General features: G+C 46.8%; 1 protein-coding gene across 1 annotated transcript; it reads left to right on the plus strand.

The window, feature by feature from the left end:
- Positions 1–26941, plus strand: SCGN (secretagogin, EF-hand calcium binding protein; the record flags this gene model as incomplete). Its single annotated transcript, XM_084260890.1, has 11 exons — positions 1–73; positions 669–739; positions 12140–12232; positions 12525–12614; positions 13274–13330; positions 13920–13997; positions 22730–22785; positions 24273–24318; positions 24427–24486; positions 25388–25456; positions 26813–26941. 11 exons carry the CDS (start codon positions 1–3, stop codon positions 26939–26941), a joined length of 822 nt encoding a protein of 273 aa, XP_084117016.1.

The following is a 26941-nucleotide window of genomic DNA, read 5'->3' on the forward strand; positions in this document are numbered from 1 at the left end:
ATGGAGAGCGGCGCCGCGGGGCGCCTGGACGCCGCCGCCTTCCTGGGCGCCTGGCGCCGCTTCGACGTCGACGGCAAGTGGGGCCCGGCCGGAGCGGGGGGACACGCGTGGGGCACACGGGGGGCTGCTGGGCGCGGGGTGGGAGGGTGTGTGTGTGTGTGTGTGTGCCGCTTAGAGGGTGCCCACGCGGGTGGGTGCGGTGCGTGCAGGTGCCGGGGTGTCTGTCTGGGTTGCCTGCCCAGGTGGGCGCGGTATGTGGGTGGTGGGTGCCAGTCTGGGGTGCTTGGGCTGTTGAATGTGTGGGTGGCTGCTTGCACGAGTGCACACACACACACACCGGGGTCTGCGGGCGTTTCAGAGCTCCCCTCTTCCTCCTCCTCACGCTCCAACACCAGGGCTGAAAATCCCCCTTTTCACTCGGAAGTTTTTTGCCTCTCCATCACCTCCCCATTCCTTCTGCTGTCCCCTCTCGCGGTCCCCGTTTGTGGGTTGTGTTTCTTTTTCCCCTGAAGTTTTCTGTAAGGAAAACTCCTCAGGGAGCGTTGCCTGAACCAATGAAGTCGAGACCCCTACCACACAGCCCCGGGCAGGCTGCACGCAGCCCTCAGCTTGGTTCCTGGAGCTCCGGCAGCACCACCTGACCATTAACATATTTGACTTTTGTTTAGACAACGGTTACATCGAGGGGAAGGAGCTCGACAACTTTTTCCATCACCTCGTGGAGAAACTGGGGCCAGAAGTAAGTACCGCACGGCGCTAGCCGCGCATCGAGGCCAGGCGCAAAGGTGTTTGCCCTGAGAGGCAGTTTGTATCTGACTGCTGGCTCCTGGAGCTGTCTCCGAGGTACAGACCTCTTCTCTTGGCAACCAGGTGGTATTTTGGGCAGGTGTGGCAACGGGTGCAGCCACCTGAGATGTTTGACCAGCTGCTTTCAGGCCGGCGCCTGCTGTCACGATCAGACCGCAGTCGTCACCAGCTGAAGGGGCTGGTTGGAAGCCTGGAGAGAAAGTAATTTATTGCCCTTGAGTAGAAACAAGTGGAGGAGGCACCAGCACACGGTCTGGCAGGGGAAGGGTGGGGACAACCGCGGTGGTTTATTCAATCGAGTGCAGGTTTGCTTTGTGGGTTCTTTCCAAGGTCTGTTTTTAAGAAACACACTTAATTTTAAATGGTGCTTAAGGAAGAAGATGAAGGCTTGTATTGCCTAAACCAGCTAGAAGCCAGGCAGGACTCAATTCCATCGCTTGTGAAGTCCCGACCTGGCTCCTATGTGTTTCTGGGTTTCTTCTCTGGTTTCCTTTCCCATTTTTGGCAGCGTTTCCCCTCTCTCACTCCCTGCATCTTAATTCTCCCAGAAGTTGCGTGACATTTTACTGGGGCCGTTTCTCTAGCTCCAGGTCATATGTTGCCTTTGATTGTCACCATCAGTGGAGGAGAAATCCTGCCATGTGGGTCGGCTACTCAGAAGCACGTAAAGATTGTATTCTGATAGAGGGCTTAAGATTTTGGCTACGCAGTGTGCACCCAACTAGGAAGAGAAAAGGAGAAAGCATCTTCCAAACAGAAGGAGCGAGTATGCCAAGATCCAGGCATGAAACAATTCCTTTAAGATAAAAGTAATTACCCAAAAGGGAAAAGGTAGCTGAGAAAAGGCAGAACTTTCAGTATCAAGTGCAAAATCAGAATTATTCTTACAGGTTAATTCGGATTCTTGGGTCTTTGGGGCTACAAGAAAAGGACTAGAAGCTGTGAATAATTTTTCAAGCACATTTTTGTTTAATTTGCAAATAAATTTGGATCAAAACATTGGCAGTTTCTGGAGAAGTGTCTTTCTAGAGCAGGGATGGCTAGACGAGCAGATAGGCACATACAGATTCTTTGAGGCAAAGCAAAAAAGAGCCAACAGGAAGTGCTAAGAATCATGAGGAACATGGAAAAACTGATGTGAAGAGAAACTGTAAAGCTCATGGAACAGAAGATGAAACCAGGAGCTGCTATGGGCTTGGGGTGGTGAAACACCAGCGCAAAGCACACTCTAGTGAGCCCCATGACAGCAAACACGAGGTGAGGAAGGAGAGGCTTAAAATGAGGTCACAGCAGCTCAGTGCTGCAGTGGCTTGCTGAAGCAAGGGACCGCTGAGCTGGGGGTCTCTGGAGCGGGATGTAGCTGGTGATAAAACTGCGGTCTGGACCGGGATCTCCCACTGCAGGCAGCTTCCCAGTGACAAGAGACCAAGAGGAAGCATCAAGCCCAGACGTGCTCTCTGGTGGGACGGTGTCACACCAGCTGGGTTGCAAACCTGGTGTGTTATGGCAGCTTTTGTGGCCATGCTTATGCCGATGTGATCTCTCTCATACTGTGCTAGGTATCAGCACACACAGAAGGAGGGTGTCCCAGCAATGAGCCGTGCTGCCTTGAGAGGTCAAGAACGGTTTCACCGATGGCCGAATGACACTGCTCAGATGGCTCCAGCGTGAACCCCCCCGCACCCTCACCCACTCTGTCTCCTTTGCTTCTGCTGCCTAGGTTTTGCCATTGATAGGAAAAGCTGAAAATAATTGAATGAAGCAGGAACCAACTCCCTCTCTCCCAGTTGAATAGAAGAAATAGGCTAATTCTGGAAGAGAGTACTCACTGACAGCTGGGGTGCTCAAACAGGCTCTCAAGTGGTTTTGGTTCTCTTGCCTATTTTTTGCAGTATTTCCCCTCAAACAGTATTACCCTGAGTGATGAGATGACATCTTGCCTTGATCCCCTTTGCCAGCAGCCTGGTTTTGGTTCTCATGGTTGTATAGGGGTGAAATGGCCTCCTGTCCAGCAGGCAGCAGTCTGCACCAGTAGCAGAAATCCCAGAGAGCTTTGTCCTGGGAGACTGAGAGCATCGACCTTCCCCACACCCCTATGCATGGGGATTGCCTCTGACACTGGATTAAACAAAGGTCTTTGATACCTGAAAGGAGGTTGTGGTGAGCTGGGAGGTCAGCCTCTTCTCACAGATGAGTAGTGATAGGACAAGAGGGAATGGCTGCAAGTTGTGCCAGAGGAGGTTCAGGTCAGAAATTAGGAGAAATTTCTCCTCAGAAAGAGTGGTCAGGCACTGGAACGGGTTGTCCAGGGAGGTGGTGGAGTCACCGTCCCTCAGCGTGCTTAAGGAAAGGTTGGATGAGGTACTTAGAGACATGGTTTAGTTAGTGGTGGCGGGGAGAAGGGGAACAGGGACAGACACAGTTGCCCTAGATGATCTTGGAGGTCTTTTGGAACCTTAATGATTCTGTGATTCTGTGATTTGTACGATGAGTTGGTCTAACGACATTGATTTATGTTATACAGGCTTGTGGTTATAGTGGGAGGGGTAAAGGATCCCCTTTGCACAGGTTTTTACTGTCCTACAGGGAGAATGTGGCCTTTGTGATACAAGGAGAGAGCTGGGACTGAGCACCTCTGGTTTAGCGCTCGCTTTGACCTTTACTTCTTTAGGCTCTTACGTCTCCGCTTCCTCGCGCAGTGAAAGAGGGAGACAGTAATACCCACTGGCATAACCTCCAGATCTGTTGCAAGGATTAATTAGTGACTGTGTCTGAAGCACTATGCCAGTGATAAACAATGTTATCAGCACTGGAAGTTGTCTCTGCTTGAATAGCGAGCGGCTTCATAATTACATTTTTCCAGCCCGCGCTCTCTAAGCTGTTATTTTTCTTAATGACCACTGTAGTCCTTCAGCTCTGTTTTCATTCCCCCAGCGACTCTGCAGCATCCCCAGCTGACACTAAATGCCAGGGGATGGGAACAGCTGGGAAAACAATGCAAAAGGGAGCCCGTCGGGCCTGACGGCTCTGAGCGAGGAAGGAAACTTGAAATACCACCCAGCGAGCCAGGCTAATTCAGCATCTTTTATTGAGCCATTAAGAACTTTTTTTGGGGAGGGGAAAGGGAAAATTTCTCAACAAAAGTAGACCTACAATAAACCAGCCCAAATCCCAGGCACTGCTCTGTGCCTCTCCTCCTCCGGCAGCGGGGGGTTGCTGGAGGCGTTTGGACAGTGCCCTTAACATCGTGCTTCACTTTTTGCTCAGCCCTGTACTGGTCAGGCAGTTGGACTAGATGATCATTGTAGGTCTCTTCCAACTGAAATCTTCCATCCTATCCTATGCTATCCTTTCCTCTCCTCTCTAAGAAAATGCCTTCCATTTCCACCTTTGTGTTGCATACAAATAAGGCTTCAGTGAAACATGGAGGATTTATGACACCAATGGACTGAAATTTGTATAAATTCTCCACTGACTGGAGGGGCTTCTGAGCTTGGTTTCGTTCAGGGGCTATAAGGCAGACTCAAGGATAAGGCAGCCAAATAACAGTGCAGGGTTTTGAACCTCCAGCATTGCCCATCTGCTGCCGTTTTACTCACATGATTTCCCTCGGACCATTTGAGCCTCCAGCTTCCAACCTGTGGCTGCGCGGCTGCTGTGAGCTGCCTGTGTCCTCTTCTGCTCACTCATCAAACCCTTTCTTCTATGTTATGGAGACCTTTCCATGCACTTTCTCTGAGTTTTTATACTGAGATGAAAACTTTGTGAAAAGGACAGTTTCTAGGGACAGAAGTCATTTTATTGGAACAGAAAATACAGCCCCTGCATTCCATTCCTGAGTTGCTATACATCTTTCTTTCTGTACAGAGGTATTTAGGAACTTCCCTGCTGGCTCTTTTCTATAGTTCTAATGAAGCTTTATGCATATTCTTGTAATAATTAGACAAGAAGAGGTTCATAGATGAATGGCTATAAACTTGGGGTTTGGGCAATGCATGTTACCATTATGCTTGTGTGGTTTTCACTGGCAGGTATTTCAGTTTGCTTAAATTAAACTCCAATTCAGCAGAAGACTTTCAGATAAAAGTCAGCTGCCCTCACCTAACTCTTGTGTGTAAGTGTTATAGTTTTGCATGGCTGGATTCTGGTGAAGGAGGGGGGGCTGCAGGGGTGGGTTCTGCAGGAAGCAGCCAGAAGGTCTCTGCAGGCCCCACAGAGCAAACACCAGCTGGAGTCTAAAAATTTTTAAAGTGCAAATTTGACAGGTATCAGCAAGACAGGTATCAGCCTTGTTATAATCCCCCTGCCCCCAAACCACATGGGTAGTTATGACTGGAAGGGACTGAAGTTAATTTCCAGGAGCTCACCCTGAATAGTCATAAAGGATTTGCTTCTGCTTTTTGCCTCCAAAGAAGGTGATCAGCCTCCAGCTACTCTTGCACTTCACCCTTGCTTCGCACAATGTGTCGTGTAGCTAAACTACTTAACATGTCAGGAATGCAGTAGCTACTCCTTCAAACAAAGTTTAATGGACAAAATATCAGCCAGCCTCAAAGCCACCCAAAGCAGACTTCCCCAGTGTTTTACCATCTCAGGAGGCCCAGGATCACAGAGCAGGTCTCTTGTCAACAAGTCATCAGGTCAACAGCAAGAAGACCCCTAGCAGAAAGCATTCATCATGCATCCTCCCCCAGACTAGCTCATAAATCTAAACCCAGAGTTGATCCTGATTATTTAGACACAAGGAAGAAATTCTTCCCTGTGAGGGAGGCAAGACCCTGGCACAGGCTTCCCAGGGAAGCAGCATTCTGAGCCAGGGTGGATGGGGCTTTGGTCTAGGGGAAGGTGTCTCTGCCCATGGCAGAGGGGTTTGGAACTGGATGGGCTTTGAGGTCCAGCCCGATCCCATTTGTGGTTCTGATTATTGCCAAATCCAGTTATTTCTTGAGGTATGTTTTTTGTCAGCCTTGATTAGCCTGACCAGTTCCTATTCCCGTTCCTCCACATTCAGGCAGGGCTCTGCAAGCACCGGGAAGCAGCTCTAAATGCAAACTCAACACACCTGTGGGAAAAGCAGACACAACGTGCTTTCATTGCCCAACGGCATCTCAAAACCCTTTCATCCTAGCGGAAAGGGCAGAACAAAGAACCTGCCCAAAGACCAGCCACAAAACCACACCGGCACAGGGAAGACTCTACTAGTCTTTGTTAGATGCTGGTGTCTTCTGCATGAGAAAATATTTCCCACATATATGCTGGTGAGAGCTAAAAAAAGTACCAAAACACAACAAGGGATGAGAGGGTAAGTGCTCATCTACTGTAGCATGCAGGGTTTTAGTAAATCCTAGCCAAAATACAGGGCCAAATTCTCAAGTGATAGCACTGCAGTTAAGTGAGCAAGATGGGCCTGAACAAGAAGTTGGCCCAGAGTGAAATCCCATGCGGGGTGAAATCCCACTGCTAATGCAGCAGAATCCAACGTACAACCGCAGGGGTGAAACGAAGTCGTTCATGTGGTTCTTTTAATGCTAGAGAATTTACAGAAGAAATGTTTGACTGGAAAAGGTTCATCTTCCAAGGTCAGAATGTATTTTACTGATGTCTCACCTGGTCTTTGCTGGCCTCCCATCTGCACTGTGTGGCTTTTGGCATGGCAATAGTTGTAGAGAGGTTTTTTTTTTCCAACCAGCATTCTTGGCAGGCATAATTTATTTTCAAAGCTCTTGTAGGAACACGATATCTCAGGGACCTTTTGCCCTTCTATCAAATTTGGCTGAAACATTGTTAGGAGAAACATGTGCTTAAGTCAGCATTTTCTGATAAACCTCTTTTTTATTTATTTCTTTTCCTTTTCCCCCAAGAAACAGCCTATAATAGTCACATTTAGTTTCTTCTTGCTTTTTATACCCTGACCAATATAATGGCTCGCTTCCAAAAATCATGTCAAGAAGGAAAAGAAAAAAATTATGACACAACTGTCTTGATCAGCATGAATTAAATGAGACATCCCCTTTCATCAAGTAGGAAAAGGTCCACCTTTTACCTCCCCCGCTCAAAAAGAACCCCCCAAATGACTCACAGTTGTGTTTTCATCAAGACAAGCTGCTGCCAAACACATGGATTCTTTAAGGAGCAAAAATTTAATTAGGCAGCACAGAGCACAACAATATAAAAGGAAAAGGTTAACAGAGAAGGCAGATTACAGAGAGGTTTCCAAAGAGTCATAACCAGCCATGACAAAGAAATTAAATGCTGTGGAGATTAAAAGAAAAAACAAACCCAAACATGTGACCATACCCTTTCCATTTTTAAAAGCCAGATTACCTTTATGATGCTAAATACTTCCAAAGGGTTTTTGCAAAAGGGAGGACGAAGACTGGACATAGAGAGGAGAAAGCAGAAAATTCATTAGTTATGGCAACTTGAAGCATGGAAGCTTTTCTCTGCAAAACTCCACAGAACAGCATCAGTAGTCAGAAATTTACTCCTTAACCATGACAAATGTATGAACAAAGCCCCAGCAATATTTTAAATGGTGTCCTTTTATGAGGACAAAAAGGACATTGCCTTCTCCTCATGGTATGTGGCAAGGATTCCTTCCTTGAGCCGATAGCAAGAACGTGCAGCTGCTCATGGAAACCTCGCAGCATCCAACCTGCAAGGGACCAAGGCAGCTGAAGCTCTACAGCTCCCAGGAAGCAACCTGAAGGTTAATCATCCCTCTGCTCCAGGCTAGCTCCCATCATCATTACAGTCCAACAAAGATGATAATTTAGGGAAATTAACAGAGGGTTGAGAAGTTTTTTGTTTTAAATGAGCATCAGGAACGACATTGCAGAGGGTTTCTTTCTGATGTGGGGCACCTAGCACAGCAAAGGACCCTTCCTTGCTTCCCAGCCAAGCACTTGCACTCCAGCAACCACACTCTTCCTCAGTGCAACTGTGAGCAACACTGGAGGCCAGTGCTAGTTGAGATATGTTTTTCTGACTGTGGCACGGAAGCCCTCTTCATTACGGTGCAGATTGATGCTAAATGCAAGCATCTCTCTATCTGTTTTTGCCTTAAGTAGACAGCAATTTAGGGGGGAAATTGTGTTCCTCTGTCGATTAGGGCTATTACCTCTTGATTAAATTCTCCTCCAGAAGGTCACAGAGGTGCATGCAGCAAGGAAAACAAGGGATGTCAAGAAGGGCCTCCCCATACACACAGCTACCAGAAAGGATGCGACAGCATTCACTTCAGCTTTCAAAAAAGGGAAAGTTATTTTAATAAATTTTAATAATTTTCATTTTATCTAGATGCTAATAAGCCAGCAAAATTTTAGCCCAAGCAGCAAACACTTGAGAAAGCTTAGACAGCCTTTGGAGTGGGGAGGGGTCTGGTGCTCAACATGGACAACGTAGCCAAGACAGCATCTGCTCTGATGAAAAAAGCTGTGCTGACCTACAGCTAGGGCTGGGTGAGAAGTGCCCTCCCCCAGTGGCTGGTCACTGGACCCCTGCCCAGGCCATGCCTGCAGAAACTGTCCCCGCTGTCGCTTCTGACCTGTGAATAGTTATTTTGTCCCTTTCAGGGATACCCGAATCTTGTCTGCGCAAAGCACCGCTGGAAAAAAAGCTCTGCTTAATATACTTGTGTGACTGGAACTGGTTGCTGTATCTACAAGGCTTTTACAAAATTTTAGTGGTCCCCATATTGTCTCTCTTTATTTCCCTGCTTTCAGTTCCCACTTGAAGCTCTCCTGGGGCTCCCAGGACTTTGCACCAGTAGAAATAAGAGCAAGGACAACATGTGTGGTTAGTAAGATCTTACTGTGGCTCCATCAATCCTGGAGTATTACCTAGACAGTATTTTTTCCTGAATACCCTTCTCCCTCTGTTTCTGGAGCAAACCCTTGTCTAGGCATGAGGCTCCTGCTGAACCACTCGCAAGCTTCCGAGTGCTGCTGCTGCTGCACTGACCAGGAAGCACCACCACAGGCTGCAGATCTCCAAAATCCGATTACAGAGTCAGCAAACACAGCAGGAGTCTGCAGTTCATGTCCTTGCTTGGACAAGGGGAACAGATCATGCAGACTGCACATGGGATTGTTTCCAATCTTTTCGATGTTTTCGGAAAGGAAAGGCAATCAGAGGAAGCCATTGGGCTGCACCACCTTGGAGATCAGGCCTCCAAAACCTTGGTTTCTGCTTGAAACAGCATGGCTCATTTTTTCTTCTTTTATATTCTGAAATTGGGGTGGGTTTGGGTTTTTTTTGGTACACATAAAGGTCGCCTTTGAAACCTAATGGTCCTGAGGCAAGGTGTATCATTCTCAGTGTAAAACTTTGCAGTATACACATAATTTTGCCTTGATTACTCACCTTGGGAAAGTCTGTGCAATATCTTTTACTTTGCTTGTATTCTTTGGGAGTAAGGGCTGGATTTTAATAGATCCATCACCTTTTGTGTTTCGTAAGTAGAGTATCTATGAGTAGGGACAGACAGTGCAATTTGAAAAATCCACTGTGGTGTAACCCCTTGGACTAAAACCTGTTGGAGTTGCGTGAATCCTGTAAATACTTTGGGTTTTTACTTGATGTGTCTCATAGTTTAAATCAGTTAAAAATAAGGGAAAAAAAATAGGAGGCAGTCCTGTTTTCATGCAGATAACAATGTTCCTGCCACACAAAGCTCGATGAAGTGGTGGTTAATAGCTGACACGAAGTTGAGCCATGGCTTGCTTAACAAACGACTAGTCTGAGCTCCACAATGTGCTTTTCAAATATCAGCTATGATTATTGTTTCAGAAATAACTTATCCCACTGGGCACGGAGGAGGATAATTTCAGAGTACTTTGCAAGCCTATTGAAGTCAGCAACTGATAGGCTTGCCTAACGCCAGGGAGGTGTCTCAAAGTTCAAGGTGCCGTCAGAAGGGAATTTAAATAGCACGAGGGTGAGTCTGAAAGCTGAGGGAAAAGAAAACTCTGCCCGTTCAGTGGCATGCTGTGCCCCCAACACCTGCACTTGGAGGGCCCAGCACTGAGCACCACCCACCCACAGGGTTTTCAGGCCACCATGGTGAGGATGGAGCATCCTGCAGCCATGCCCCGTGACCTGCTCAAGCCAATGCCAAGCTCCAGGAAGGGGGCTGCCACATTGGGTGCATCCTCACAGGATCACAGATGGGTGTTTCATCCCCTAACTGGGACCTGCCAGACATTGGCTGTGTACCCTACTGTGTACCCATGTGCCATGGGGTTGCACATCAGCTGCCCTACAAAGATCCTTCCATCATCTGGAACATCCTAGTCCTGTATTACCCTAGGCAGTGGAGCAATGGAAGAGTTTACTTGTTCTAAGCAGCGATCCTTTTTGGTTATTTTGACTTGACATTTATGAATCAAAGCGAATTGACTCTCTCTTCCTCGATTTCAGTGTAGGGTCCTCTGCGCTGACAATGCTATTAAAGATTTGTCTATGAGCCCATAATGACTTTGTGCAGGTAAGTGCCCATGAGCTCTGAGTTTGCTCTGAAGCCGGGTGAAGGCAGATTAAAATACATGATAAATGATCAGTCGTACTATCACCCTATCCATCGACCTACAGATACCCTTTTTTGCTTATTGCTAGCAGCGAGTTAAGGCTGCACAAACCAGTCACTTCTAAACGTGTGCAGAAAGCTGGTGACAAAGTAGATGCACAGACAGACTTCAGCTTAATGAGCCTAAGCAGAACAGACTTCATTTTCTTCTTGCTTACATCACCTGTGACATCCTGGTGTGTCCCTACATCTCTGTCGCTGACCGTGGCAGCCGCTGCTGAGCAATGGCTGTGCAGCAGTACCTCTTGAGAGCAGGCAGAAAACAGTGTCCTCACCTGGCAGCTACTGTACGGGGGTATGGCCAAGGAGGTTTTGGGGTGTGAGGCACGTTCAGTTCCCAGTGTGATGGTTTCAGATACCCATCTGAAGTGAGAACGTGAGCTGCAGTTGCCACATGTGCAGCCCAGGCCTACAGCTCTGCTCAGAGGGGACAGACCTCCTACCCTGTCTGACTGTTTGCAGAGCAGCACAAATCGCTGCTTCAGTTCAAGCTTTGCAGAATTGAGGCCTAAAGAAGCACGTAGGGCAGTGAATAACCAGAGGTCCAGGCATCATGCAGAGACACACACACCCATTGTTCACCCTGCCAGGGCAGGGCGATGGGGAACGTCCTTTCCTAAGCACAGTGTTTATATTGCTTGGCCTCTGAATGGCCAGGCAGGCTGCACTGAGCTGTGCACCAAGTAAATTTGAGTAAGTCCTTCATGGTCTTGTGTCACGGTATTAAGAAAGGGATTATGCAGCCCACAATAGTAGCTGAAAGGACAAGAAGCTGGATTAGAAGACCCAGGAAGACATTCCTAACTCCACCTGGATGTAGAGATGGTAAATCCTTTGATGTGCTTTTCTTCAGGGGTAGGGAAGAACCAAATGTATTCTCTTGTAAAAACAAAATCCTACAAAGAATGCCAACAGCCAGCCCAGGTTATCCTCCCCATTCCTTTCCCTCTCAGAGAGGACCACCTCCCCACGAGGCTGGCAGAGAAGCCAGGACTTGCTCAGTGCCAATGCAGAGGGCAATGCTGGGCTTCCCAACGCAACTATAAAGCTCATCTGACCAGAAATCTTTCCCCAGGGTGGAGAAGTTGTATTTTGTGTAGCCCGGTCAGGGCAGATACCCCAACAGTTCCAGCTGGGAAAAAGCAATCACGCCTGATGAACCTCAGCATTGTGTCAAAATGTATAACCTGACAAGTCCTGAAAACTCCTCACTGTGTATGAATTGATTATGGGGTTGAGCAGATGCAAAGGGAATATGAATTGCCTGAAATGTCATGCTATTAAAGTAGAAACACTGACAGGGCTTGGTGCCAGGTCTTGGACCAGTTGACAGGTAATAATAAGCAACAACCTAGCTCCACTGGCAACTTTCAAGTAATGAACTACAAGGATGTAGTTCAAGGATAAGGACATCCTCCTGAATAGCACGAGATGCAAATGAGCAGCATGGAAACCACTGTAACACAGCCCCAAACTAACCCAAATCCCAGAGGTGCAGCAGGAACAGTTAGCTAAAGAATCAGGTATCAGTGAAATATTTTGGCGTCTCCAAAGACTGTGGTCTTCCACCTGAAAGCTTAGTTGCTGCAAAGCCATGCACAGCACTAGTTTCCAAAAATGAATCTGTGGTGCGGTGTCTGTGGGTTTTTAGAAGCATTAGCCCCCTCAATGTGACGATGTGATGTTCCTGGTTGTTACTTGTGAGTGTGGAGAGGCTTCATGTGCATGTTGTTTTCCCCATGGCAGAACACCACCACAGAAGAAAGAGTTCAGAGGATGAAGGAGCAGTTCATGTCTGCCTACGATGTCACCGCAGATGGACGCTTGCAAATCCAAGAGGTACCTCCCTCCGCCTCCCAGCACAGGCTTTCTTTTACAGAAGGAGGGATAATTAGGACCTAGAGCAGACTTGGAGATAGAGCCTGGGTGGGGAGGTGGTGAGTCACAGAGTACAACATTTACTAGACCTCTTGGTCTGGGGTTTATTTCCACGGCAACAACCTGCCCACCTTGTACTTCCCAGGCTGGGTCAGCAGCCACCCAAGTTTGTTCGTATCTTTACTTTCATAGTTTGGGTTTGTCTTGGGGTTTTTTAATGTTTTGTGGTGTGGTGTGGGTTTTTTTTTTCCAGCTGGCAAATATGATCTTGCCGGATGATGAGAACTTTCTGCTGCTTTTCCGACGGGAAGCTCCCCTCGACAACAGCGTGGAATTCATGCGGGTCTGTATCTCCACACTGTCTCTTCCCCCTTGCACATGAACAGCTGTTTCAATACCTACACTTCTACCTTCTGTACAACACAACATGGAAAACAGGCGGTTATTGCGGAAGCAAAACACGTTCTGACCTGTTCAGGTGGAAAACAGGATAGGGTAGAAACCTCCGTAAGCTGGGGAAACTGAGGAGCACAAACCCACAAGTTTTCCTTAACTGTTCCAAATGTCCCCCCACTCTCTGCCCCTAAGTGTCCCAGTGCAGAATTTCCAAGACTGCTTTCAGTTACTTTCATTTCCCAATCCGAACTGGGGACTTCCCCGGTCACAATGGCCAACTGTGACTTTAACTGAGGGCAATTAAGAGAAGCTGCATGTGCAAATTTGGTAAGAAACGTGGGATGGTTGCTCAGTCCTTTCTTCCTTTTATAGGCAGCGTGCCTGCATTACGCCTGTGACAGCCGCCTGCCACATGCACAGCATCCTAATGCCAGTAAAAGCCATTGTGTGGGAAGTTCCCTTTATTTTGTCTACAATCAATTAAATATTGGATAATGCAACGGCTTGCTCATTATGGAAGCCCTGCTTTGAGTCTTGATGATCTAGCACCCAAGCAGATGATTAACTGCATTATTTATGTGGTCCTGTCAATCTGTCCCCATTCAGATCTGGCGCAGTTACGATGCTGATAGCAGTGGATTTATTTCAGCCGGAGAGCTCAAAGTAAGTTGTTCCAACAAGTCTCTTTTGGGCTTGATGATGTCAGCGGGACCCTTTCCATCAACTTTATCAATCTGTTGCCTTTTTGTGCATTTGACAAATGGCATTTCTAGGTTGTTCACGTCAAGTTTATGGTTGGAGAATGTCCCGGCCTTCTGGCACAGCTGCGGGGCCCTGCCAGGAGGGAGGATGCTCTGCTGTTGGTCTTGATGTCCTGCTTCCCCCTTGCCTTGTCTCATGACCCTACTTGTCTTGGTGTCCCTCAAGCAGGTGGGCCCTTCAGTGTGTGACTCACAGAGACGTGAGCATGATGCCCAAGTGTCTTGCTGAATGGCAAATATTTGTATTTTAGAGAGTCATTTATGACTTATTCCAGTATGTCTGCTCTGGGGAAATTTGGTTGGTTTCAAACTCATTTTTAAAAAAAAGTATGTTTCAACTAAAAAAAAATGTGAACTTTATGTGAAATTGAAGACAATAGTGCTAATCAGGAATGTGAAACATGTAACCCTGCCGAATCTGGTTTGAATTTCTTACTGTTATTTCTTGAATTCACTCTAAAGAGTAAAACTTGTCTCCATCTTTACTACAGGATTTCCTGCGAGATCTCTTCTTGCAGCATAACAAGATGGTTGCTGAAGCAAAGCTGGAAGAATATACTGATACCATGGTAAGAAAAGACAGTGTTAATATTGCTTAGGTTATAGTACAACCTAAAAACTCTTTCGGGGTCAGTGTCTGTAGGGATGAAAATGTCTTCTTAAAAGGTGTATCTTCTCCAAGAGATCCCTAAGGAAAGTTAGCTCGTGCCTCTGCTGTTTCTTTGCACTGCGCTGGGTGTCAGCTCTGAACAGCATTTCAGGTGGTTTTGCTTGGAGTTGAACCATTTATTAGAAGAAAACATCTCAGCTTTATGCCAAAGCAAACTGACCCCTAAATCCGTTTTGAAAGAAGCAGTTGAGGTGCATCCTTCTTCAGGGTATATTCAGCTTCAGCCAGATCTCTAGCTCCTTTCCTCCTTGAAAATCCTTTTGCTCCCAAAACATGCAGGTATACGACTCTCATGCTCTACAATGCCCAGCAAGCCTTTCTTACTCCCTTCTGCTTCACTGAAAGGCTGGGAGGTTGAAAGCTTCCACTCTTCCCCTGCCTTATCACAATACAGCTTTTATCCTGCTATCAGCAACATAATATTTGGTGTAAGTTTAGGATCAGACACCTGGATTTCGGAGTAATTTATTATATCAAACCATCTAAATACAAGAAATGGGAAAAAACTCCACAACAACACAAGTAGTTTCTGGTGTCATTCCCAAGGGTATCATTTGAGTTCCACTAGCCGACATCACCATTGCAATTTTCTAAATGATTTTCAGATGGGACTGCCTTGATTCTTGGCATAAAATCTGTGTTTGTACCTAAAAAACAGCCTGGCATGTGAGCAAGGAAGGAGCTGCCCACATATTTTGGAACACCGTGTTATGTATGCATGATGCGCCTGCGCCTAGAAACGTGACCCTTCAGAGCCAAGGGAAAACTGTATCATTACAGAAAAATGTACTTCCCCCCCCTTTTCATATTTATAGGACAGTGAGGGGAGAGGAACACAAACTACAGAAATTGTTTTCCAACTGGCAGAACTTGAAAGCAATAAAACCCCGTAGACTACAGCTAGAACAAAAACCCTTCCTGGTAGTGCCTGCAGGTAGCAAAGAGCTTTTGTGTTCCTCCATTAAGGTTTCCTTCTCTAGTGGCTAATCTCTGATCAGGTGCTTAGGTAAAAAAAAGTGATCTGAAGCTTGTAGACATCGGGTGGTTCATTTCCTCCAACTTCTTTCCCTTTCCAATAATATCCCAAGGAAGGTGTGTGATTGCTGCTGCCCCAACGCAGCTCAATATCGATGTGGTCTGGTGATGCAGCCAAGGGCTGACAGCCACAAGGTCTGTTTTCTGTCCCTGTGGTTTTTTTATAGATTGGCTTTATGTACCTTTGGAGGAGCAGTTTAGTCTCTGAGCTACAGGCTAAGATTTGATCTGGGAAAAGGGATGCTTGGTATACCTGGGGAAATCTATGATCTGAAATGCAAAGCTGGCTTGGGAGGACAAAAATGTATGGAGCCGCGTTGACAAAAGACTCAGGGATGTCGACTGCTGCTAGAAAATGATGTGGATGGGGCAAATGACTTTGTTCCCTTGCGATTCTTTGCTATAAACTGAAGATCAGGGATGTTTGCAAACACACCCGACGCCAACAGCTGAGGCAGGGTGTGAAATTACCACTCGTGCAATCTTGGCCCGTGAGGTGCTGTAAATGGAGGATACGAGTTCTGTAGGTCGCTGCAGTCGCAGGTACGCTGCTCGAAGTGATTGCACGGGTGCTTGTTTGAAGTGGTGGGGCAGGATCACAAGGAGGGAAGTGTTGGATTAAAAAGGGAGAGGAAGTGACTCGAGAAGCCAAGAGCAAAGATATGAGGCCAAGGCCCGGGGCGATGAGAGCTCTCTGCTTTCTACGTGGAGCAGGGAGCTGCTGAAGTGCAGAGTCAGCAGCATCCCAGTGGGACCATGGCCTCTGCCAGGGAAAACGGGGTGCAGTGGCCCTGACAGACTTTGCTGCAGAGAAGGAACTTTTCATTTCATTCCTGAGGCTTTCAGAGTGTTGTGTCTTTAGTAACCAGCAGCACCAATTCCTTTACTGGAAAGTGGAAATCCTTGTATTTGTCTGCACTGTTACTTTACTCCCACCCTTTTCTCCATTTGGAGTGCAGGGTTTTGGGGACAAGGACCTGTTTCTGTTGCACACAACTCCAGGGTGTCCCATCTATCTAAGTCAGGGTTTTGAAGCAGCCCTGTGATAACATTCAGCTGAAAGAAGCTGTATCTCAAGGAGCTCTAAACCCATCTGTCCCCACAGGAATTTACAGATCTCTGCCCTCATCTCTGTACATCCACATCCAGCTGCACACATCTTAAGCAGCTACTGCTATACTGAGCAGACCCTAGAGACTTCTGGAGGAAGGGATAAAGCAAAAAAGATAGAAACTGTCACTTTAAAGAAGCTAGCCCAGATACAAAGTAGAGGGGGGGGGAACAAAGGCAATTTATTATTCTGTGCTGAGTGTTTGCAGCTTTAGTTTGTGAGAGGTGAGAACAGGTATCATACTGACCAGAGCATGATAAATACTTGCCCCTTACTTATGCTGCTATGAATGGCCTTACACCACATTAGAAAAAGCTAGAAGAGGGAGAAACTATTTCTTTTGGAAGAGATTGGTTGTCTCCAGAAAGGAGCATCACTTTATCAGATTGCTTAGAAGCAATTTCCTAAGAGACCATTCTGTTTACTCATGACCTTGACATCCCCTTATCAGTGAACACTGATATAGGTCAGGAACCTGACTAAAAAGTGATGAACCCTTGGAAAAAAGCCAAGTAGACAATGTACAAGAACATTGGAATTTTCGAGACCCTTCATGAGGGAATTAAAGTAGCAACCCTATGCTTGAGGAGGCCCCTTTGAGGGCAGAGTTTTCATGCCTCTGTGTGTGTGTGTATGTTTGTATTAACTATTAACAGTCATTAGGCATGTATTAATATGTATTTACACGCACCAACTTGCATGAGAAGATGAGACAGCCACATGCAGTTCTGAATCCTTGACAACAGTCCGTGCATTTGTTGTCTTCCCATGGGCATAGACCAAGAGCTGTTGGCAGGGAGCAAGGTGCTCAGAGGCAGAAGCAAAGCCTTGTGTGTTTCTCTGAGCTTTGCCAGACAAGATGCTCTAAGAGGTCCTGCACTGCGTGCTCCTGGAGCTGGGTGGTCATAGCTGAAAATGGAGCTGTTGGAGGACATGGTGAGAATGTTCTGCTTTCCTGAAGTAACACAAGCTGGAGAAATGAAAGCTTGCCCCCTTACAGCCCCCCACAGTCATGCTGTTATTAGGCTTCTGGGTCCTGGTGCAGTTTCAGCCCATGAACACCCAGCTCCTGTGCGTTTGACAACATGTTGCCATGAGTGACAGCCTCCATACCCGTGCACACACACAGCTGCCTGCTTAAGCAGGATGCTGTAAGTGCCTGGATATGAACCAAGCTGAAGAGATCGCTTCTGCTGAAGTATTCCTCCTTTTTTCTTCTGTAAGGACAGAATTCTCACCCAGCTTTTGCACCTGGGCATGACCTTGTTCATGGAAACACTGCCCAGAGAGCAGCATGCTACTCTGATTTCGTAAGCACACTGTCTACAAGCCATAGGCAGGGCCAGCTCGTTACCGAGGCGAACCTCACCAGCCCAAGTTACACATGCTGCTGAGGCAGTTGGGCGCACAACACTGACACCCAATTTTTGCCTTGCCTTGTGTTGATAATGTCAGACTGAGCACAATAATGTCCATCAATTTGTTACACTTTAGCAAGTTGTAAAGGATTATCCCCCCCACACAAAGCCAGCACACCATCGTTGCCCACCACAAGCTGAAACTCTAGAGGGGGGATGAGGCAAATTCAGCGACTAATAATTCAACAAGCCATGACTTACAGCACTCGAAAGTTAGTCAATGGAGTTGGCTGAGGATGAAATCTTAGCCCCAGAGAAATCAAAATAGGAATCCTCCCAGCTGTGATGTTGTCAGGGTTTTGCTGTGCTTATCTGCAAAGGTTCTCCTGGAGCCTGAGCTCCACACCACAGGCAGCCACTGCCCCCACACTCCAGCCTGCAGCTGACCAGCTGAGGGCTCCTCACCTTCTCAGTGCAAAGGAGAACATGTTGATTTCTCCCTGAACGTGTTCTGTGACCAGGAGTATGCATTGTGGACCACCCTTATTGTATATTGGGGGTTTCTGGTGGTTTTGTGGCTGCTGCCTGTTCTCTCTGTGAGGACAATGCTGGAGGCTCAGCATGGTCACTTCTTTGGCTGTGAAAACCTATCTGTCTGTGCTTAGTGCCATTGCTGCTATATTTCATACACAGATACATGTATACATTAATATATATATCTACATCTACACTTCATATATGTATATTTATATTGCATGTTGCAATAGGACAAGGGGAAATGGTTTTAAACTCAAAAAGGGTAGATTTAGGTTGGATATTAGGAAAAGGTTCTTCAGTATGGGGATGGCAGATCATTGGAACAGGTCGTTCCAGAGAGGTGGTGGAGGCCCCATTCCTGGACATATTCAGGCTTGATGGGGCCCTGAGCGACCTGATCTAGTGAAGATGTCCCTGCTTACTGCAGGGGGGTTGGACAAGATGACCTTTAAAGGTCCTTTTGAACCCAATGCATTCTATGATTCTATGATTCTATTATTTATAGATGCAGTATAGCCTAAAAGACTGGTTGCCTAAAGGAGCAGTCTTTATACATCTTTATACATCCCTTCTCCTCTATGTTGGCCTCCCTTCCCTATGTTGGCCTCCCTTCCAGGTGGCTCTGTAAGGACACCATGCCACCCAAGAAACTATATCTACAGTGATGCACTGACACTGCAGTCATCACCTCTCCTAACCCCAGCAACCACCACAGGAAGTCCCCATCCCTGAAGAGCCTCCTCCTAGCTTTGGGTTGGTGTAATGCCTCTCATTGCTTTGCTGTATGTGATAAAGGGAGGATGCACACTGCTGACGAACACAATGGAGGCAAATCTGCTTCCCATGTCTCTTCTAGACTTAATCCTGGAGGTGCTGTCACCTCCAGGTTTGTGCCACACTCACTGCAGCATCAGCCAGGGGAAGCAGAAAATCACATTTAAGCTCAAACTTTGTTTCTGAAGATCAAAACCTCCAGAAGTCAGCAGCCTGTACTTTTGAAAACACAGCAGAAAATGCCTTGGTCTTTTAGGAACCAGAATGCTCTTGAAAATCCTGCACTAAACAATTCATCTAGATCACATGGGCACACTGTTAGAGCAGAGCACTGAGCTTTTGTCCCGAAGGTAACTTCCTTGCCACGGGGCCCTCCTGTCACTCTGCAAAACCTTCGGTCCCTGTCCTTCCCTCAGGAAAGGAGCCACAGGCAGTCCTGCAGCTTGGGCACGTCCTTGCACACCCTTGTTAACTTTCATACTCACTGGCTGATTTTAGTTACAGCTGTTGGGTATAGATGCCCTCAATGTATGTATTTGAGAGAGCGGGAGATCAGGCAAGAGCCAATTCTTTCCCTGTCCCTCCTGAGGGATAAAACACTTTATTACTATGCCCAGAGAATCAGAACCAAAGCAGGTTTAAAAGCAGACTCTGAATCCACTGATCACAGAACTGCTTTTTTTGGTTGTTCACTTCTTTCCTTATCTCTGTCACAGAAAATAATTCAGATTTATGGTCTTACATTTGTCTTCAGACAAGCATGTTTGTCATATCATGGTGTTTTGGTGGTCTTCTTTACAACACTGGGCTGGGAAAGCAGAGGTGGTTCCTTTACTGAATTCAAAGCCAATGGCAATTTTTATTTTGCACTTAAAAAAAGAAAAGAGGAGATGTAACAATTCTTATTTTGCAAACCCAGCTCCTACTTTCGCTCTGCCTGCCTCAGCGTGCATGGGCTACATCCAAGCAGAACTGAGACTTCCCTGGTGCACTGACACTAACATGTCGGTGAATTAATCTGTGCAAACACTTAAAACCAGGGGGTAGCTTGACAGTAAAATAAATGCATCATTTTATAAAGCATACTGCTAGATGCAACAAAGCTTTTAGACAAGCAGAGTGCTGTTTAAACATGCCAGACCTTATCCTTACCCACATTGAGATGTTTCATATCAGCCTGGCAGCATAAATATACCTTTCAAGAGTGTAAACTGAAAATCCATCAAGTTTAATGTATCAAGATGGTGTGTAAAGGCAAAAGTTTAAATTAGAAACAATCTCATAATGATTTCAAATATCATCTTCTCCCATGATGTACGCTTCCTCACAGGGGGTGGGTACCCTCTGTCATTCTTTGTGTACTTATGTCTGCAATTAACAGATCAGATCAAACACTCGCATGCCTGAAATTTGAAAGTTTAATTAATGAACATTCTCCCAGGCTTTTATCAAGTAATGCACCCTGAGATTGACAAGTATGGGCTCCAGTTGTCCAGATAATAGGATTAATTCTATCTTATTAGCTGTGGTTCCCGAAATAATTCAGTGAACACTATTCCATCTTCCCTACATGTTTTCTGTCTTTCATGTGGAAGTCATTTGACAAGAATTAGCTTGGCCTAGCTCCCCCAGCCAGCCAGAACTGCAGAATGATAGGGGTTGGAAGGGACCTCTGGAGACCATGTAGTCCCACCCCCAGACTCCACTTTTCTTTCTGTTGACTGGTATGGGCAATCAAAACATTGCATATGTTTAAAAATTTTGTTCAGGGTACTTGTTGCAGGAAAAGTTGAAACGATCTGAAAACACAAAGATTCTCTCTTGGTAGTACAAAAGCAAAGCTGAGTGAAGGAGGTCAGAGAGGGGAGCTGGGTAGCTGTGAGTAGACATGGTCTACTGAAAGTTTAATGGTCAGCTCAAAGGGAGGGTGCAAATGAAGCAAAGTGGCTGGGGGGGGTGTTGCTTTTCATTAAGTGTTCCCCTAAGGAAAGCGTTATCTCTGCAGATAAAAGTGTTTTACTGAGCTGCCCTGTCCCAGGCAGAGGAGTCCCTGAGAGCTTCACCCCACACTTCCCACTGAACTCTGTCTCCTCACACCATGCCCAGGCATGCCACTGTACCATCTGGGAGCGAATGCTCCTCCGCGGCCTAAATGGAGGGATTTAGAGCAACATTTTCAAAAGCCCTTGAGTTACTGTAGGGCCTGGGGACTATGGCATTGCCACCACCAAAAGCTGGTGTTTTCTCTAGCTGGCTAAACAGGGGTTGCCTCTGTAAGCTTTCTTTATGGAATATTTTCAGAGTAATAGCACGAGCTGGGTGTTGCAAAAGTGAGCCAGGAGAGGTGTCTCCCTCTTTCCTCACACAACAAAAAAAATCAGGTTAGGCACTGATGTCCCATTTGGAAAGGGGCTTATCTGGGATGATTTATTTCTAGAAGGAATATTAACCATTTTCTATTGCCTGCAGAGTAATTCCTTTATCAGCCAGGAACTGAAAGTTCAGGTTTTTGTCCCGCTCGGCAGTGGGAGGCTGTCATCGCAAGGACATTTCCCTCCTCATGGCACCAGGGAAGCCAGCATTGCCCCTCCATGGCCCCAGCAGAGGCCAGGGAGAAGTCCCATATTGCAGTGGGATAACTGATGGGGCAGAAGGCAGCATGGAAGTTAGATAAGCCTGAGAGGTACAACTTGTACTGATCTAGCTTGAGAGAAATCCTCAGGACAGCTTGGCAGCTTTATTCATCTCTCCAGCTCTAGGGCTAAGGAAGATTCAGAGGTCTTTCTTCTGCCATTTAGTGGCTCTGCACAGAGCACACGCTTGGCAGGGGCCAGTGAAATGGGAATTGGCTTTCCTTGTGCTGCTGAGCACCCACATGGCTCTCAGGATGTGACTTTTCCAAAGATCTCAATGTGAGCCTTACATCATTCATAGGAGTTTTATACTGTCTTTCAGTGGGAAGAACAACAAGCCCATACCAAGCACTCTTCAAAAATCCCACCCAAGCCTCAATAGTGTAAATCGTGCAGAATAAATAATAGAATAAAATGACATTGTAGAATCTTATCTAAACCCAGTGCAATAAAGGGTTACCATAGTACCACAGGCTCACCACCCCCTCAGTGCTATCTCTAAGCTTCCTGAGATGGGGACTGGTATGGGCCTTCTCCAGGAGGTGTGCAATTAATTACACCAAAGACCTCTAGTGACCTGGTTACTTATAACCATTAAATAAGCAAATGAGATTCATGAAAGTAACATTAAAGCCTATTCCATCACTGAGTGTCTGACAAGGAATAGCAACTGATCTTAGAAAAGTATTAATCTTTTCCCCCTACAACGTGGAATACATTTCTTCTAGAACTTTGACCCTCGAGTTACTCAGGTTTGCAACCCATTAAACACCTCCCCTCTTTCCCTGCCACAGATGCTTTTGTGCCTTGCACAGCACCAAATGCACCAAACAAATAAATTCTTCCTGATGCTCACGCAGCAAAAGATCAAATTAAGGGAAAGATAATATTAAGGAATGGATAAATTTTCAGTTCACACAGACTAACCTCTTGACATTGGCATCCTGAACCACCTTCCCAGTCCTAGCACTTTCCTACAGCAGACTTTGAGCCAAGCAAAGCCCACTGGCCTCAGCGGTGCAAAAGCCTGACCTCAGTGTCTATCAGAAGGTGTCATCTGCACCTCAGCCACTCTGCAGCCACAGCAACACTCAATGATAAGGATGGAGTCGGGCTGGAAGTGTTCAGAATGTGTACTCTCCTCACAGCCTACTTATTTTATATCGTTTTTCTTGATTTTCAGATGAAAATCTTTGACAAAAACAAAGATGGACGGCTGGACCTGAATGATCTGGCAAGGTAGGCTTTAATAGTATCAATGGGGGTGTTACAGCTCACAATGGCAGATCCAGGCAAGGTGATATCCCCCTCTGGGGACACACATTTGAATCCTGCCTCCTTTCAAATTATATTAGGCACTCTGGTGCAGGTATCCCAGGTCTCTAACACAAGGTGCCCATCGCAATAGCCCAAGAACCTAGAGTTGGGGACAGTGAGGAATGCCAGGACCTCTCTGTGCATCACCAACACGTTCTGGCATAACCCATGCTAACTCTGTGATGCTCCCCAGGAGGTGCTGAAGAAACCAGTGGCACCATTTCTCAAAAAAAAAAAAAAGAAAAGGCTGGCAATCCCCTGCAGCAGGGATTTATTTCACATCACTGGGCACAGCAGGGATTGCAAAGAAATTCTGCTGCTTGATTGAGGAATAAAAGTGCCACTGCAAAGGAGTTTGCTAAAGGCAGTAAGGAAGGATTTGGAGAGACAAGGAGAATGAAAAGAGACTTGTGAAGGAAGCTGGGTACTCCATCATTGGCCTCTGTCTCTTTTTTCTCCTTGATACCTCAGCAGCTTGTGTGTGATACTCACTGTATACAGAGAGCATGGCTCTGTAAATGTGTCTGCAGTGACTGGACAGGACTTTGAATGTGCAGGTTCAGTCTTAAAACACTGTTTTGGGGCATGAGAGGAGACAAGGGCTGGTTTGCCACTGTTGCTTTCTGCTTGGGATCACGATGAATGCCAGCACGAATCACTGCAGTTCCCTTTGACCACTGAATGTATTAAGAGAAGCAGAGGCAGAACAGAAGGTATCTAAAAGAGGGCTGCTCTTGCATTTTCCTCTTAAAGATGGTTCACCACACCCCCCTTCCCAGATGAGGCCAGCTGAGGCTCCCTGTCCTCTCTGGTCTGAGCACGTTTCTCACTCCCCAAGCCCCTCTGTGTGCAGACACAGCTCAGCATGCCCAGTGTCACGGGCTCTGAAACCCTCAGGGTTAGCAGAGCAGCTGGAGAGAGAGAAGCTTTTATCACTGCTGTGAGGGGCTTTATGAGGAGAGAGGAATTTGGCCATTCTTGGTGCTCAGGCCAGTATTACTTTGTCCTTTACTTTTACAACCACCAATTCTCCCCCTAAAAGCGAACGATAAATTACACTCTCCTTCACTGCAGCTCAGCAATCCAGCTACAAGGAATTATTGTCTGGTAGCTCTTCCTCCAGAGGCTGACCTCTTCCATTGTGCTGGACCACCAGAAATACTCTGAGACAAGCGACAGTGCTAAGAAAGACATTTGCCTTGAGCCGAAGGGTGCCCGCCATCCCCCATCAGACAGGGAGGGACGCTCCTGTTCCCACAACAGCCCTCCCTAAATAACCCCTCAGGAGGTTGTCTCTTTTAAAGGCCTCTAATCTAAAAGTCTCTTTGCTTTACAAACCAGAGGAGTTGGGAATAGCTTGTATGTAGATGATAAAGCAGACTGATGGTAATTGAAATCTCTCCATTCAGGATTCTGGCGCTCCAGGAAAATTTTCTTCTTCAGTTTAAAATGGATGTAAGTAGTGCTCTTTTTGGATCCATCTCTCTCACCAGAGATAACCTGGGCTCAAACTTCAATATTTTTCTTTTTTCTTTGCAATTTGCTTGTCCTCTCCACGTGCAGGCTTGCAGCACGGAAGAAAGGAAGAGAGACTTTGAGAAGATCTTTGCACACTATGACGTTGTGAGTCACAGAGCCTGTTGTCATGCGGTCTTTAAATGACACAGATCTAACACACGTGGCCAAGACTTCTTCCTGCTGGGTGCTGTGAGGGGTTCACACAGGACCTGCAGCTTTGCCTGAGCCCAAGGGCCAAAGGGGTCCAGGTGCCAGGCTGGGGGTTGAGGGCGACGAAGGGGAGCGATGCTCAGGGAAGTCATGGCAATGGACCCATTTTGACTTTCTCCATTGCCACAGCCAGCACTGCTGCATTAGCAGGATCTCCCTGCAGGAGGTGTAAGGGATGTAGAGGAAGTGGTGGCTTCAGCTCTCACAGTCTCTGGCAGTTTGGGTCCTGCATCATCACCACCTTGAAAAATAACACCACTCCCAGTACTGAACCCAGTGATTATTTAGGGAGTTTGGCCCAAACCAGACATGACCACCTAAGTGCTTGTTAGAAATCAGAAAGCCACTGTCACTTTTGACTGTGACACAAGTCCTTCGGGGTGCTGACCAGCAAGACTCACAAAATGGTGGGAGATGTTCATCCCGTTCGAGGGGAAGTCATGGGTTGGGAAAAAGGAAGGGAATTTAAATATTAGATGTAAGGAAGAAATTCTTCCCTATGAGGTGGTGAGGCCCCGGCACAGGCTGCCCAGAGAAGCTGTGGCTGCCCCCTCCCTGGCAGTGTTCAAGACCAGGTTGGATGGGGCTTTGGGCAGCCTGGTCTAGGGGAGGGTGTCCCTGCCCGTGGCAGGGAGTTGGAACTAGATGGGCTTGGAGGTCCCTTCCAACCCAAACCACTCTATGACTCTATGATCTTTACACTATAAAGCTCAGTGACCAGGTGGAACTACTGACCAGTAAATGTTGATGCGTTTTTGACTTACTGGAGCACTTTGATGTTTCTTCCATCTTTCAGAGCAAAACAGGAGCACTTGAAGGCCCAGAAGTGGATGGTTTTGTCAAAGACATGATGGAACTGGTGCAGGTAGCTTCATGGCTCTCTCTATTTATTAATACCCTGTATTTCCAAGAGGAATGTTACTGGTTTTGTAAAGTTATGTAATAGAGAGTCTATTAAGAAAGTAGAGTCAAATTTCACTTTGATGAGCAGAAGAAATGAATGCCATTGTCTCAGCATAGATACTGTAGAGCATTTCACTGTATCACAGAAATTCTGCCTGACAAATTAATACACCTTCACTCAGCAACTGTATTTAAGAAAGGTTTTTTCTAGCTTGTAGTCTGGATTAGGCAGATGTTACAGCATCACAAACTGGTGGATGCGCATCAAGCATCTGAAGTTCAGTCTTCTGTTTTCACTGTGAATGTGGTCCTCACCAACATGACATCATGGCTCATTAGCTAATCACAGGCCCACAGTTGAACACATCTCAAGCTCTACCTCTGATCAAAAATACCGTGCCCAGTGTGTCACCAGTTTCTTACAGACAGCAGACTCCATCTGCACTGGATTACCTTGATTTTCCAGATGCAGCCCAAGGGGCTTTGGCTCCCTCTGAGCCTGGGCTGTTGTGTGTTTCCACACAACATGACCTGCTGCAGGGATGCCAGTGCTCCCATGTTTGGTTCACAGAGAGCAGAGACTGTAGCTGCACGCCGATGGCTGCCTGTTGGTGAACATAATGGGCAAGTGGAGTGTAGGGGACAGTGTGAGGACGGGCAGGATGTTGGATTTGTGCTCTGTATGTGTGTCCAAAGAGGCAAAGGTCATACTTTCCCTAAGGACCTTCATCAAGCATCGTCCTTGGGCACTGCAAGCTGTGCATCTGAATTCAATCTCCTGAGGAAGTGGGAAGCAGGGGAAATGGTGCAGCATTAGGATCATACAGAGACAGCGTAGCCTGTAAAGCTTGCCTTTAGTGTTCATTCGACCCACTGAAGGTATTCTTCAGTTGCTGGATAGCCAGTAAAATAGAAGCCTGCTGACAAAAATGCCACATCACTCCTCATGTAGCAGGTTTGAGAGAGGAAATGAGATGAAAGCACAGGCCCAGCAGTGCAGCTATCTGTATCGCACAACTTTCCCCAGATTTTTCCTTGATCCCGGTCAGATACTGATGGCCTTGACTAACCACAAAAATCATGTTGCATTTCCTTACTGTTACTCACAGTCCCAGACCTCTTCTGGTTTTGCAGGGCATCCTTTCCTCATTCTCTCTTCCCTTCCCCTGCCTTGTATGAGCTGTCCTGTGGTCAGGCCATTTGGTCTGTCCTGGTCAGGTGGATTTCCCTGTTGCTGCACAGCCTGCTGCCTTACAGGGCTGGGGAAATCCAGAGCTGTTTTCTCTCTCTCAACACCATTATTCTCTTCTGTCTGCAGCCCAGCATTAGCGGGGTGGACCTGGACAAGTTCCGCCAGATCCTGCTCAACCACTGCGATGTGAACAAGGATGGGAAGATTCAGAAATCCGAACTGGCTTTGTGTCTTGGGCTTAAAATGAACCCGTAG

The sequence above is a fragment of the Gallinula chloropus genome (assembly GCF_964237585.1).
Source record: "Gallinula chloropus genome assembly, chromosome: 2".
Taxonomy (NCBI): Eukaryota; Metazoa; Chordata; class Aves; order Gruiformes; family Rallidae; genus Gallinula; species Gallinula chloropus.